General features: G+C 41.6%; 2 protein-coding genes across 2 annotated transcripts; both read left to right on the plus strand.

Annotated features, from left to right (window-relative positions):
* Nucleotides 1–4,609: 4,609 nt before the first annotated feature.
* On the plus strand, nt 4,610–6,269 carry myf6 (myogenic factor 6). The gene is made up of 3 exons (XM_082511577.1): nt 4,610–5,144; nt 5,784–5,871; nt 5,976–6,269. Exons 1-3 carry the CDS (start codon nt 4,638–4,640, stop codon nt 6,056–6,058), a joined length of 678 nt encoding a protein of 225 aa, XP_082367703.1. The 5' UTR covers nt 4,610–4,637; the 3' UTR covers nt 6,059–6,269.
* A 5,873-nt stretch (nt 6,270–12,142) lies between these two features.
* On the plus strand, nt 12,143–14,825 carry myf5 (myogenic factor 5; the record flags this gene model as incomplete). The annotated part of the gene is given in 4 exon segments (XM_082511592.1): nt 12,143–12,264; nt 12,266–12,749; nt 13,664–13,736; nt 13,946–14,825. Coding segments are annotated over 4 exon segments (879 nt in total). The 3' UTR covers nt 14,146–14,825.
* Nucleotides 14,826–15,902: the final 1,077 nt, after the last annotated feature.

The raw sequence follows: 15,902 nt of genomic DNA on the forward strand, positions 1-15,902 counted from the left end.
GACAGAACACAAGAAGGTGCAACAACAGTTAACGTTCAGATTAGGGATGGGTATCGAAAACCGGTTCTTGTTGAGAACCGGTTCCCACTGTTTCAATTCCTTGGATTCCCTATCGATTCCAGTCGCCCCGAATGACGTCACCACGTTGCGGAGCGTCATTTACCCGGCAGGAAACACGGCGCCAGCGGCTCAAATGCTCAAAAGTTTGGTCATACTTTACGAGAACGGATGACAACAGGGCAACTTGCAATACTTGCAAAGTAGATATTTCATTTAAGGGAGGAAACACTACGAATATGCAAAAGCATTTGTTCACAAAACACGCGATGACCTTAAATGAATGTCGTGTTTTTAATTCCGCTCCGGACTCATGAATCTCAACCCAGCAGCAGCGGTAACGTTTGCACGTCCTCTCCCGTTAATGCAGCAGGTAAATAATCAACTAACAGTGCATATGATGTTAGCTGCCTTATTACAAAACCTGCCATTACTGTGCATTTAGGTGACCGTGATGAGACAGACAGAGTCTGGCTCAGATGCTGGCAGTTCTCGCTGCAGTCTACCGGTAGCGTCTCCTTTCAGGCCAGGATAGACGAATGTCACCGAGCAGTGACTAAGTTTGTGGTCAAAGGCTTGCACCCATTTGCCACAGCAGATGCCCCCGATTTCACTTTGGTAAGTGAATGTGTTTAATTGTAGGCAGGGACATTTCTGGATATTCTTGTGTAATTGCTACAGAATAATTTATGTTATACTTTGTTATTGCTACAGAAGAATATTTATTTTATTATTTTACATTTACTTTTTTTTTCCTGGGGACCCTGTGGCACCCCATTGAAGAGCCGTAGGCTGTGGATCTCTTAAGATCTCACTGTTGGGTTTGTAAGGCCATGTTACTCCTAAATTTCTATCTTGTTCAAAGAGAAGATAAAAAACAAAGTTCTAAGCTAATCGACTTTAGTGTTCTCCTTTTTTAAAAATAAGAATCGATAAGAGAATCGATAAAGAATCGAATCGTTAAACAGAATCGAAAATGGAATCGGAATCGTTAAAATCTTATCAATACCCATCCCTAGTTCAGATATTGGTCATGTAAGGTTTGGGTTACATTTAGGTCAGTATCTTTGGGCAACGCAAGACAGGGGAGTTCCCAAGTCTTCTTAAGGTGCTGAGCAAGTGGCTCAGTAAGAGTGGGTCAGGCAGATTCACAGGCCTGGAAAAGTCAGATAGTAAGTATGAGGAGCATGTGGAACAGAAAAGCAGGTAAGTAAGGGAAAGGTATTAGCAGCCGGTGAGTAGAAGAACAATCATATAAGTAGAATAAGTAGGAGGGCTGGGCTCATGTGGAGGCAAAAAGGTGTCCCTGCCTGACTCCTCCTTAAGCCACGCCCACTCTTAGAGGACACACAACCGCCTACAGCTCAGGCATAACAGTATGACCACCCGCCTAATATTGTGTTTGTCTGCCCTTAGCTGACAACAATGCCCTGAACCATTGAGCCATTAACTCTAGTAGACACCTAAAGGTGTGCTGTGGTATCTGGCACCAACATGTTAGCAACAGATCCTTTAAGTCCTGTTAGTTACACGGTGGGCTGCTGTGGATTGGGATTGTTTGCCCAGCACAGATGTTCAAGTGAACTGAGATCTGGAGAATTTGGAAGCCAGGTTAACAGCTCAGACTCATTGTTGTGCTCCTCAAACATGCCTGAGCCATTTCTGCTATGTGCAGGTGCATTATCCTGCTGGTAGAGGCCACACCGATCAGGGAATACGGTTTTCAGGGTGTACATGGTCTACAACAATGCTTGGGTAGGTGGAATGTGTCAAAGTAACATCCACATGGATGGCAGGACCCAAGGTTTCTAATCAGAACATTGCTCAAAGCATCACCCTTCCTCTGCTGGCTTGCCTTCCTACCATAGTGCATCCTAGTGCCAGGTGTTTCCCAGGTAAGTAACGGAGATGCACCCTGCCATCCATGTGAAGTTAAAGCAAACGTGCTCCATTGAGTCAGGCCACCTTTTTTCATTGCTCCATGGTCCATTTCTGATGCTCATGTGTCCGTTGTTTCAGCAGTGGACAGGGCTCAGCATGGGCACCCAGATAGATCTATGGGTTTGCAGCATTTTTTCATACATGTCTATGGAAAGAGACAACCAGAGGTATTGCCCCCTGCTGGCCATTAGAAGAAAATGCAGATTTAAAACATTTCCTCCAGATACAAAGGATTGCTATAGAACCTATGGTTACTCTGCTGTTTATCACAGAAATCATATCAGTTCAAAGCCAATATTATTGATTTTTTTCAGTTTGCATATATTTATTGGTTTGTAAACTATACAAATGAACACTGCAGTGCAGTATAGCTCTCAAATTGACTTTAATAGTGTCTTTATTGGGGTTTAATTATATGTGTTGTTGGGCCAATTATTTAAGGATTTAGAGATACTGTGGAGTTCTGAGAGCTACTCATATACTGAAGCGAGAACTTAGAAACTGACAATTACAATTTTTGGAATAACTGAGCCAATATGTTCAAGTATATGTGTAGAAGGTGACTTAGAGATGTTGTGTTGACTTGTGGCAGTATTTCAGACATCCTGTCAAATGATGAAAGGCACTGGTGACTCTTTAAAAACAACATGACAGAAGCTGGGAGCTGAAGGGAAGGGACTTCCACATGCAGGGTCATATAAAACCCCCACATGTGAGCTGGCTGTGCAGCATGCTTTAGTACACACCACCAAGGTCCCAGTGCCTCTTCTGCTCTTAAATTTGATTCATTGATTCATTCATTCATTCATTCAAAAAAAACAAAACACCCCTGCTCTTTATGTGTCTCTCTGCTCCGCAAAGAAGCCGACAGTTATCTGGATGCATGTCGAAAGATGTGTTTGTTTTTGTGTCTCAAAGGCTGCCGCAGCCTAATGAGATCATCTTATTTCATTTCAAAAGACAAGGTCATGCAGTCACTCAAAAATAGGAATCCCTCACATTCCTGCCTGTGAAGTTTCCAATCACAGCCCTTTGAGTTTGGAGGAAAAATGCCAACAGGCAATATATCACCTCTTCACAGGCTTTTATCTCTTTTATGAATCTGAAATGACTGAGCCACGTTTCTATTTATATCATCGAGTTGAGACATTTCTCAAAGCTCTTTTGACTGTGCGCATTCCCATCTATTTATGTTGAGACCGCATACAACTTACAGTTGTCCATACTGTCTAAAATGAGCACAACAAACTAGAGTTAAAACAGCAGCAATATGGTTTATTTGAAATAATCTATTATGATATCTATTGTTGTTTTCTGATTTGCTGATCAAATCTGGCTTTTGTCATGGATCCTTAAAGTAAACAGAATAACATGTCATAAATAAGAACCACAACTGGGTTTCCAGATGGCAAAATATTCAATTTGGTCAAATTATACACAACCCATCATGCAACCTGATTTTCTCTTTTTTGGGTTTAGAAGTTTATTAGCTTCCTTCCTTCATGTGGTGTTTCCAAAAAAAAAAAGAGCTCCAGGGCATCTGAAATAGCCTTAAATTTGTTTATTAACTGCCGCCACAGTAAGAACAGTTGTAGGTTCAAACTTGCCTGAGGCCTTTTTTTTTCCAGAAGTTTGCATATTCTACTTTTGTCTACACAGGTTCCTCTCACAGACCAAAACTGTTGCCATGCCATTTTAAGTTGTAACTCAATTGTCTTTACGTGTGGATTCGAGTGTGTGTGGATGTCTGTGTCTCTTTGATGGGCTGTATGGTTGGCAGTGTTCAATGCCTCTTGCTCAGTGAAGGCTTCTTAATCAACTTAAAGCCCTTTCTTTTTTGTGATGTCGTCAAATTCATAGAACAAAATTTAACTAGCGACTTCATTGGCAGTTTAAGAGTGAGAATAATTCTTCATGTCAGCTGGTATTGACCATTACGAAGGCTTATCAGTTAAAGAGACTGAGAATTGAATGAATTTCGTTTGAAGATGCCCCATGGTTGACGCCTGACGCCTCCAGCACTTTGTGACCCTCTCAGTGGTTAAGAAGGGTGGAAAATGAAGATTATGGAAACTCTCCACACTCTCTTTCTTTAGGTTTAAGAATCAGATTTTTACAGCAATGATTCCTAACCTTGATTGCCATGTAATCCTATTTGGAAAGGATCATTTTCAATCATTCATTCGTACAATTAAAACTATGCTGCAGACATAGCAGTTAAAGACACTTTTTACAACCCAACCTGGCAACACAGAGCTTTTGTCCAGTTACTTAAAAACACACTAATGAGTTATTAATAACTATTAATGAAGTGTTTTGCTACAAATTAGAGCCCCCTGTGATGTACGGATAAAAGCGAGAAACAGTAATCTCTCTATCCTGTAACATTTACTTTTTCATTGTGAAATATCATAACGCACATGCACCTGTTATGAAACCTGAGGGGACATTTCTGTCTGTACAAAGTCAGTATGTTGTGAAGACCGATTGAAAAAAAAAAAAAAGATGGTTGTTGCAGTGTGGCAGCCAAAGTGTTGGATAGAGTTTCACATTCTATATATAATCTGTTGACTTGTGTCCTTGCTGCTCTATTTAAATGCCAGAGACCAGTGTGAATACAGAGTGAGGAGCGCAGCAATATGATGGACCTTTTCGAGACCAACAGTTATCTTTTTAATGATTTGCGCTATCTGGAGGAAGCAGATCATGGACCACTACAGCACTTGGATATGGCAGGGGTTTCCCCTCTGTACAATGGCAATGACAGCCCACTGTCCCAAGCGGGTCACGATAATGTCCCGTCCGGTGGGGAGAGCAGTGGAGAGGAGCACGTCCCCGCGCCTCCGGGTCTCCGGGCGCACTGCGAGGGTCAGTGCCTCATGTGGGCCTGTAAGATCTGCAAGAGAAAGACGGCTCCCACGGATAGACGTAAGGCTGCGACCCTCAGGGAGAGGAGGAGGCTTAAGAAGATCAACGAAGCCTTCGACGCACTGAAGAGGAAGACCGTAGCCAATCCCAACCAGAGGCTACCCAAAGTGGAGATTTTACGCAGCGCCATCAGCTACATAGAGAGGCTGCAGGAGCTGCTGCAGACGCTGGACGAGCAGGAGAAAACCGGATCTCCATGTGACGCAAAAGAAAACAATGTGAGCGAGTATACCAACCTGAAGAGGAAACTCCTCATACTATTCACATGAATGTGTGAATAGTATGCATCTGTGGATTTCAGATTATTTCAGATTATTCCCCACCCGATCAAGAATATCCCAGTTTGGACTTTTAATGTGTTTGTGGTGCTCATTAATGACATTATAACGTGAATGCTTATTACTCTGTGCCACACTGATTTTTTTAATCTAGCAGTGTGGTTTTCACTAATAATATAATTACAAATTTCTCACGTTGTGGTCTTTGAATACTTTTAATTACTTTCTTATTGAATGTTGAATGCTTCTCAGTAATAGCAGCCTGTTTCTGCAATAATTTAAAAGTTTTTTCTTCATATTACAGGCAATAATATTTAATCAATTCGCTCTTATTTATGTAGCCCCAAATCACAACAGTCACCTAAAGGTGCTTTACATTGTAAGGTAAAGACCCTACAATAATACAGAGAATCAAACAAACTCCTATGGAAATGCACTTGGTGACTGTGGGAAGGAAAAACTCCCTTTCATGAGGAAGGAACCTGGCTCATCTGCCGTGACTGGTTCGTGGTGAGGGAAAGAAAACAGGATAAATGAGGCTATGTGGAAAAGAATATGGATAATGTGTGTTTTTTACAGGTGGCCGGTGAGTACCACTGGAAGAAATCCTCTGAGGCTTGGCCAACCTCTGCTGACCATTCCACTTCAGCAATGAACCGCACAGAAGGTACACACCTTGCACACTACCTTTGCTTGAAGTCAGGTGTAAATTCATTAAAAAAAGAGAAAAAGAGAAAACATCATGTGGTATCATAAGTCCTTTCATTTTAGGAGCCAGTGAGTCTTCCGCGTCCTCCAGCCTCCTGCGGCTGTCCTCCATCGTGGACAGCATCACCAACGACAGCAGTCAGTGAGGACGTCTCAGAAAACTGAAACATTAGCAAACTATCTGACATTTTCAATATGATCTATTCTGATCATCTGTGAACTATTTTTGCTATACTAAACCATTCTGACTTCTGTTTGTAAGTACTTCATTTGTACAGGAAGCGCAAAAGATTTGTACATATTTTATATTGACATGAAGTTTAGATGTATTTATTTTGTGTCCAAAGGCTAACCTTGGCTTTAAGGAAGCTGAAATTCTCTTTATTTAATGTACACAGCTGACCAACAAAATAAATGACTGAGTTCTACTATTGCAGTTGTGCAAACCTTGGTATATTTATTTGCAAGGGCATGCCAGATTGGTGTTTGCAATCCATTGTATTTTGGATGGAACATCTGATCCTTATTAGTTACTCAGGACTGATACTCTATTAAACCCTCCTTTACCTTCAGAACTGCCTTAATCCTTCATGACATAGATGCAGTTGGTACTAAGCAGCCCAAAGCATGCCAAGAAAATAACCCCCAGACCATTACACCACCACCATCACTCTGAACCTTGGATACAGCTCAGGAGAAATCAAGACTCATCAGACCAGGCAACTTTTTCCACTCTTCTCTTATCCATTTTTAGCGATTGCTGGCAAATTGTAGCCTCAGTTTCCTGTTTTTATTTCCTCCTGCTGTGATCTGTCCAAGGTGTACCCTGTCTCTTGCCCTAAGACAGCTGGGATAGGCTCCAGCGGAAGTGAATGGATGAATTTCAGTGGGCCTCCCCTGTCTTGTTCTCGGGCTCTTTTGCCACCTCATTTAAAAATGCCCCTGCTGGTTGCATTAAAAAAACCACAACAATTAAAAAAAAAGCTATTTGCTCAAGATCTGCCAGTTCCGTTAACATTCAACATTCTACTAGAGGTCCATATAAACCATTTAAACTGCCCTGAAACATTTTGCTGCTCTCTCTGTTCCAACTGGCATCCAGCAGGCCTGAGCCCACAACAGTAACTCGAGTCTCCTCCAAACACAGCGTGCCTCTGCTCTCCTCTCCTATCATATGTTGGGGACGTGGAAACTTGGGTTGCAGGCATAAGTGCAAAGCCCAGCAGGATAATGAAGTTATCTGAGCCATTAATTCATCATCGCTAGCTTCGTCATCTGGTGGCAAAGCGTTCACACATGAGCTATTTAAACGTGTGACATGATGCTAACGACATGGAAATCCACAGAGTCTTGTATTGACATGATAAAGGGGTGTTTGTTGATGATGTTGGGGGGGGTGCACTGCGCTCCTTCAGATCTTAGCAGATGACACAGAGCCATGGTTGACCTTTGAGACTCTGCCTCATCTCTCAGGCCTGCAGCCGCACACACAGATATGAACACACAAAGTGTCTCTCGTGCACACATGCCAAGTTCATAAGGAGTTAAAGACCTCAATGAAATATTAAGCCAAGGGAGAACAATGCATATCTCAAAGCTTTGATTTAGCAGTGGTGCAAAGACAAACAATTTTACTCAAGTAGTGTGCTTGGAATCAAATTTGAGGTGTTCCTCCTCTAACTTGAACACACTTTTTGCTATGTATATTGACTCCTTTTCAGTATCTTCAATAATTCATTAAAAACAACCAGGAAGAAAGTTCAGAGGTTTGGAGGCCTTCGTCTGTTTGGTGTTCTATGTATTTTAAGTAGTCTGAAGTGTGTTGAGTGACTGGTTCAGGATGCCAATACGCTCTACAAAGCTAATTAGAGGGACCTTTCTTCCCACAGCTGTGAGGCTTTTTTCATTCTATATTTTATGCCAGTGTTTCCTCTCATTAAGGCACATCATGTACACATGTCCTTTTATTTATTAACTAGTCTAGAACAGGTAATTGAATTGAGTTTGTTTTTAATATAGTGGCTCGACAATTTCCAACAAAAGAAAACCTGCAGCGCTCTTACAAGATCTGTTGGTTTGTGCGTTAGTCTTTCTAGCTTTGGGGCAGTGTGTGTTTCCCTATCTACACAACACCTCTACCACATTTAATATAAAGATACCGGAAATCTTTTTTACTTGAGCATGCATAGGTGCACGTTCTGGATAAAGCATAACACTCATGGTTTTTCTTTAGCTACTTGAGTGTGGATTAATAAAAAATACTTCAAAGTTCAAAGTAAAAGTTTGTGCAATATTACTTTCACAGTACTGTGTACTTTTATTCCCAAAATGAAGTTAACACTTCCAGAACCAAACTAAATTAAAGCTGGTAAACATACACTAATGCAAGGTTCTGTATGATATGGTATTATTCAGCATGCATACATCTTATACTAAATATCCTTTTTTTTCTGTAGAAACCAGACAGAAATCCGATAGCGCTAACAGTAATGTGATTTTAATGGGCTCCTACTCACTCATTCTGATAGCAGTGATACTTACTTTGCAGCTCATATGTGTAGCAGTGGATGTAATATCTGTTACAATGGAGGCCGGTAATCACATTTAAAAAACATTTCCTTTCTGTGCTGTTAGTAGAGTTGTATTGACTGCATTTTGAACCTCATTGTCTTATTTTTGTGTTTGCACCATCTGACTGTGTGCATGCTCACAGAAATAGCCCTGCTCTCTCCAAGTCCAGACTTTCTCTTGTATGACTTTACGGGGATTTCGGTGTTACTGATGACACCATATAATTGTCATTTGGCTGTGAAGGCAGCGTTTTGAAAGTTAAAGCTGATGAAAGGCGAGCTGTTATAGGAGGGGGGATAAGCCTGGAGGCTGAAATGCTCTGATTTACTCAGACTTTCCTTGAATATCCTGCTAGCAAAGGATTCAGTACTGACGGGGCTGGCGGTGCACCTCTTTCTGCTCGCTGCCAACACAAATGGTGTTGCCACTCATTTTTTTTTTCATTCGTTCTTGTGGGGAATGTAAAATGGACTTGGATTTTATGTGGGTGGGAAATTGCCTTTAACCAAAAACACTGTGCTTTGAAAAATAAAATCCATTGTTCTTTCTTTTGATTTTGATTTTATTTGATCGCTTTTGTTTGCTTTTTTCCTTTCATCCACAGCTTTCCATGTAGAGCAAACTGAAGTAAGGACCCAGTTAGGAGCAATAGAGTTTTTCTTTCAGATTATAACATTTTAAACATCTAATCAGTATGATATTTTAACAGGGAAGTGCCCACTGTTGGGCATTGGAAGGGGTCTTCCCACCCAGCAATACCATTTTCATGTCAGCATGCATTTTTTTTTACTGATAAAGTTAAACTTTATTTATTTATTTATTTATTTATTTATTTATTTATTTATTTATTATATTTATATTTAATAGTTGCACTAACCCAAACCATTACTTTTTCTAAACACACCAAGTAACACATTCCTACTTAAAAACATATTTAAAAATCATACAAATATGTGAACAACTGTGATCTCAATGTTTTAAGCTTAGGTCTTTGGAGTCCACCACACCTCCCATTTTCAAATGTGTTCAGGGACTTAAAATAATGTTGGAAATTCGTGCAGAGGAACCTTTTTTATTTAAGGGAATATTTATGTTCACAAACATGAAACAGCACAAACTGCTGTTGTTTTTATATTTTGATCAGATATTCTGACTTCCTGCCCACCTCTCCATGACTTCCTCTTGCTCCTTCTGTGCCATGAAGTTAACCTAACTCGAATAAATATATATTTGATCTTTTTATTTTAAATAAAATTCAACTTAAATGTCAATAAGACAGAAAAGGGGACATGGGCTGTGTTTGGCCTCTGGAGTGGGGCATGGTAAAGTCTGAGAACCACTGGGTCAAGTGAACACATCGAGAGGTTCAATAAATCTCAATGGGATTCTTGTAATTTACACAAACTTGCATTTTAAGATTGACTTAATTTTCACACTGTTACCTGCGTCATAATCACGTACTTAATTACTCAACTTACATTTTACATATTTTTACATATAGAGAATATTTTGCTGTTATTTCTGTTTTGTCCTTTTAAAAAGTTTTGACATTTGTATTATTAACAATACAAACGAAAAGCAGACATGCCCATGCATAGACAAACTAATGAATCATCCTCAGTGGGACTGTCATAAAAAGGAATACCCCCCCCCCCCCCCCCCCACACACACACACACACACACACACACAAACACACAAAACCGGCTAAACCACTTTCTAATCCCGACAACTTTTGATGGTATTCAAAGTGGCCACTCAGTACTTTTACTGTTCTGACAAGTATATACCGTAAATCCTATAACTCTGGATAGTTTGGATTTATTAAGTAAAAATACATTTATTTATAGATTTCCATAAAACCGTTTATTTTGCTAAATGGGAGGAGGAATGTAAGCGATGCACTGCCTCTCTATCTGGGGGATGGTGCAGCACCAAGCAAGCAGCATAAAGTCAAAGCGTGAGGCACTTTAGAAGAAATAAGGTTTTCAGACGTGAGGCAGATGAAACATAAAAAGATCACCTCCTGCCCCTCACTTAACTCTGTCTTTGACCCTTGAGAACAACAAAAAAGCAACCTCGGAGAGCTCCCCAGAGACGAGACGAGTGCGCAGATCACATCTCCAGCCTGCGCGCAATATCGTCTCCCCGCATCATTACGCCATGTGCTGCACTAATCTAACCCCCCGGCTCAATTAAGCTGATGCCAGGTTTTCTCATTGTCCGAGTTGTTCTCAGTCTAAACAGCCTTTGATCTTCGCAGCTAGCTACAAGCTCAGGCGAGCCGATGTCTTCTTCAGCTGTGCCTAATCCAAACTCCGACGGCAATTCAGAGGCAGCAGCAGGTACTGGTGTTTTCTTAGGTGTGCGCAGTTCCCAGAGAAGTGGTGATGGGGCTGGAGGGAGTGGGGGTCGTGCCAAACGCTTTGACACATTGTGAGAAATATCCGCATTGTATCCTTGTAAGCTGTCACCAACATCATTACCTAAACCAGCTGGACTGGGTCAAACTGTGAAAAGCATCATTTCAGAATCTTTAGATGTTTCTGCAAATCTTAAATGGAGACACTTTATCTTCTAACTACAGGGATGTTAAAATATGGGGAAAAAGCAATTTGAGAAAAGGCTTTGGATCGTTTTCACTGTGTACTTTAATTCTGTTAAATTAGCCTCAAACATTGGGGTGAGGACCCCAAGGAAGGGACATAAGAATGAATGTGATTTGCTGATTCTGCAGTGTTGGCCTTCAAAAATTCAGCTCAGATCCTCTGTTATTGTTAAAGATGGATTAAAAACTGCGGGATGTGGGACTTGAATGTTTATCAGTCCGGAAAAAAAAGATGTTGGAGAGCCACTACAGGGACAAATATTGAATTATCTTCACTGTAAACATCCTCACTCCGTAATCCCTGAGTCATCCCCTTGAATGAAAGCCTCTGCACCATCACGGCCATCTGTTGTGTGCTTGAGTCGTGTCAATAACTTTTAACGGTTAAAATTTGGTCCCTCAATGTTGCAGGGAGTTGTGCAGTGGTGTCAGTGCAATAATTACTGTTTTAATGAGCTTTGGCAAACAGGGATCGGCTCATTCACAGCACCTTAAGTAATGAGTTTGAGTGTTTAAGGGGGGGGCGGCTTACCGCACTAATGTGAATTCACAGGGCTTGAAATGCTACACCTTCCTTTGCAGCTGGGCTGCATCTGCAACGCTGTTGTCTTCACCGTAAAAATTGCCCTGCATACTCCAACAAGTGGTCACCCTCTTTTACAGCAGAATTTGACTAAACTAAAAACACTGCGATGTTCATGTCTTCACAGCCACGTGTCACTTTCACTGTGCGCTATGACATGATGCCTAAAGGCTGGTTACAGATACATGCAGCATAAATAATACATTACAATACTTATTAGCGCTTTAAAACATGCCAGCTTCGGTCAAAGCTGCACTCCCCTTAAACATCTCTAAGCCTTGTATTAATTGTGGACTTGTAAGAGAAGAGTGTTGATGAGTGGGAAAACACCAGTAAGTGCAGATGTGGGAAACTCCACAGGGTACTGGGGGGTGAGAAGCAACGAGTTGGGATGTGGCAGGGAGGGAGAAGAGCCGACTCCTGCCTGCCTTCTGGCTGGGCCAATGGGCCATGGTAATTAGATCTGGCCAATGTGGGCCCTGGGCTTTGGCCTCGGGGCATATAAGGGGGGCCTGGGGCAACAGACCCCTCATATCACTCAGAGGTCTCTTCTCTTTCACCCAAACTCTACTACCCTTCTTCCTTACTTCCTTTGCGGCCATCTCCTTCTCCATCCAACAAGCCATGGATGTCTTCTCGCCATCACAGGTCTACTATGACAGAGCATGTGCTTCCTCTCCAGACAGCCTGGATTTCGGCCCAGGCATGGAGCTTGCTGGCTCCGAGGAGGACGAGCACGTCAGGGTTCCAGGAGCCCCCCACCAGCCAGGACATTGCCTCCAGTGGGCCTGTAAGGCCTGCAAGCGCAAGTCGAGCTTTGTGGATCGCAGACGGGCTGCCACCATGCGCGAGCGCCGGCGGCTGAAGAAGGTGAACCACGCTTTTGAGGCTTTGAGGCGTTGCACTTCGGCCAACCCCAGCCAGCGCCTGCCCAAGGTGGAGATCCTGCGCAACGCCATCCAGTACATCGAGAGCCTGCAGGAGCTGCTACGAGAACAGGTGGAAAACTTTTATGGCCTACCTGGAGAGAGCAGCTCTGAGCCTGGAAGCCCGCTGTCCAGCTGCTCTGATGGCATGGTAAGACCGCTGATCCTCATCTTTATGCAAATGCCTGGTTTTATCAGGGTCTTTGGCAGCAAAGAAATTAGAACCACTGCACAGCAAATCCCGGAAAAGGTCTTTATTGTTGTTTACTGCTAAAGTCATCATCAGTGTTGAACAAGAGCACTTCTATCAGTTCTCTTTACCTCATCAAGTTTTTTATTTCAATGCAGAACCCTGATTTCCACTTTAGCAACCTGTTAATCAAATGAGCTTGCTTTGCCTCAAGACCATAATTATCATGGTTTTCCATGCATGACATACACCTCCCATAATTCCTTAATGCAAACATCTATTATGTTGTCTTACAAGAATCTCCGTCCTCTGCTTGTGATGCTTATTATTACAGGTTATATTGAATCTCTGTTTGAAGGTGACTTTGCATCAAATAATACAAAAACAACTTATAAGGCTGGATTGGACTAATGGCTTTCCCACCACCGGACACTTTATAGCCCCATTAAACCAACCTAAATCCACCTTACTGAAGTCTGGCAGGCAAAACTGGGCGCTTTTCTGCATTCCATCCTGACTGCATGTTCTGCACCACTGCCAGGATTTTCTGCAGATTTACTAGGAGAAAGTGTCATCTTGCACAAACTGGTGTTGCTTCCACTGATACAATCGATTCGCTACACTCGGAGTCGGGCCGGGGAGGGGAGAGCACAAAAAACCACTTTGGCTTTAAGGTGCATGTGAAATAAAGAAGCCAATAACTTTGGAATTCAGGATTTATTAGCCTGTCCGAAATATCATGGCGGGCACTGCACTGGGTGTTTTCTTCCTATCCAGTATAACACAGCGGTTTAAACAAGCAGCTTATCATATCTGTCTGTTTGCAAGTATTTGAAGGAATTCAAGGGTAAATTCAATTTCACATTTCCTTTCAGGCTGACAGCAACAGTCCAGTGTGGCAACAGCTGAATGCAAACTACAGCAACGGCTATTCATATGCAAAGAACAGTAAGACCTTTTAACTTAAGCAGCAGTTTGATATGAATATAATGTGAATTCTTGCCTGCAAGGCTTTAAAAAACAAATACCTGAACAGCAGATTATGTTATATTTAGACTTTATTTTATTACGTTTCCATCTCTAAAGTCAGCTTATATAACATGCCGAGCTGTATGATCCAAATTTGGCTAATTTGAATTTGGGATCCTCTTCATCAGATAGCGTGGATGATAAAGCAGCCGGAGCGTCCAGTCTGGAGTGCCTGTCCAGTATCGTGGACCGCCTGTCCTCGGTGGAAACCAGTAGCTGTGGGCCGGCTGGCCTTAGAAACACATCCAGCTTCTCCCCCGGCAGCTCTGACTCACAGCCCTGCACACCGGAGAGCCCCGGATCCAGGCCCGTCTACCACGTCCTGTGAAGCAAACCTTGCTTTGATGTGAATATATATTGCCTCAGGCGGGCGCCGTGCTTTTACCCAACACCAGCTGCATTTGCAACCAAAAGTGATAAGAACTAGTTTTGGGCAAGTGGGAGGAAAACCCAGCAGAACCTGAGGGACGCGCGGTGGCCAGCTTTTGTACTGTACATGAGATTGTAAATATGTAATGTAAATGCCCATTTATTCTATACTTTCTATTATCCCCACTGAGACATATTTAATTATAACAGCTGATGTAATGTTGCATTATTCAAAACAAGAAATGGTATTTAAGCAGTTCAGTTCAGGTGAGTGTGAGTTTTAGCAGGTTTTGTCCTGTTAAAAGGGAGTTTTTTTTTATCCCCACTTTTTTATTTTTTTATTGTAAAGTGTCATGAAATGACTAATGTTGCTTTTATTGGCACTATATATACATGAATAAAAAGTGAACTGAATTGAAGGAGTGTTGTGCTACACTGTTACATCCCCTGTTTTGTTCTTTGGTCTTTTTTCTACTTTTTTTGCATTTAGAAACCAGTTTTTTTCTAGTTAATCAGATGCTACGCTGAAAGTTTGGAGACCGAAAAATAAAATGTCTGCAAAAAAAAGTTGAAAATCCTAATTAGCATGAATCTCACTCACTTTAATAGAGCTTTTCAGCAAAAGTTAATTAATTATGAACAGTTCACCGATGCTGAAAGCGGCTGCTGCCATTTCAGTTTTTATCTTTTGATCTCTTTGGCTTTTTGAAGATTTAAAAAAAATATTGTTTCTAGAACAGGTCAATTTTTCCTTACGATGGCAGATTTATATTCATTTGCAGAATCATGATTAGGAGTCCAAAAAACTGTCAAAATAAAAGGCCAAGTTATTTATTATGTGCCTCACATGTGGTGTGTCCCAGACGTCTTGGAGTTTTCTTCAGCTAACAAGGTGTCAGGATCACTGATAGAGGTCATCTGATATCGTTTATCATTTTTACCCTGCCATAATCATTCATGTCGCCTGTTTGCTGATGAGTCAGTACAGCAGTGTAAAAGCCAAATTCGTGGTGTCTTTCCTGGATCACAGAAATGATTCAATAAAAACCGACAACTGTGTAAATAAAGGAAAAAATTCAAAACATCTCTAAACTCATTTTTGTGTCTCTGTACTCGTGAAGTGTAAAGCTGCACTCTGTGTGTGTGTGTGTGTGTGTGTACCTGTTTGTTCCTTCCTACCAAATGTGAGTCATCATTAACACCCTTGATTACACCATCAACACAAGAGTTAAGAACAAATGGCCTCTAATTGCATGTATTGTGTGACTGAAGAGGAGGAGGCGGCGGAGGGGGAGGGGGTCACATATGTCATGTCATGTCTTTGATCATGCACTAAGAAAGCTTGTTTTCAACGGATGAGTTGGAAAGCTGTAATACCGTGTCAGTGCATTTGTCAGAAAGGTACGAATTTCGAAAACATATTATCACAAAAAAGCAGAATCTAATGTAAACCACACAAATCTGATACAGCTCCACATGGATCGTCTAAAGTATTACCATGCTGCTTTCATATAAATGCATCAGTTATAATGATGTTTGTAGAAATTTTTTATTTTATTCTTTTTTGTTGTTGTTATGTTACATTAATCTTGCTAAACAACACATTCATTTACTGCTGCTTATCCAGGTTCGAGTTGCAGGGAGCAGCAGTTTCAGTAGAGACACCCAGACCTCCCAGCCTGGGACCCGAGAGATGCCAGAGAGAGACATAATCTT

The sequence above is a fragment of the Aulonocara stuartgranti genome (genome assembly GCF_965226115.1).
Source record: "Aulonocara stuartgranti genome assembly, chromosome: 17".
NCBI classification, from domain to species: Eukaryota; Metazoa; Chordata; class Actinopteri; order Cichliformes; family Cichlidae; genus Aulonocara; species Aulonocara stuartgranti.

Excerpts from the sequence above, each read along its gene's own strand:
- myf6 (XM_082511577.1), top strand. The coding sequence starts at position 4,638 with ATGATGGACCTTTTCGAGACCAACAGTTATCTTTTTAATGATTTGCGC. Across the intron at positions 5,145-5,783 it reads GTGACGCAAAAGAAAACAAT|GTGGCCGGTGAGTACCACTG; the intron begins GTGAGCGAGTAT and ends TGTTTTTTACAG. Across the intron at positions 5,872-5,975 it reads AGCAATGAACCGCACAGAAG|GAGCCAGTGAGTCTTCCGCG; the intron begins GTACACACCTTG and ends CTTTCATTTTAG.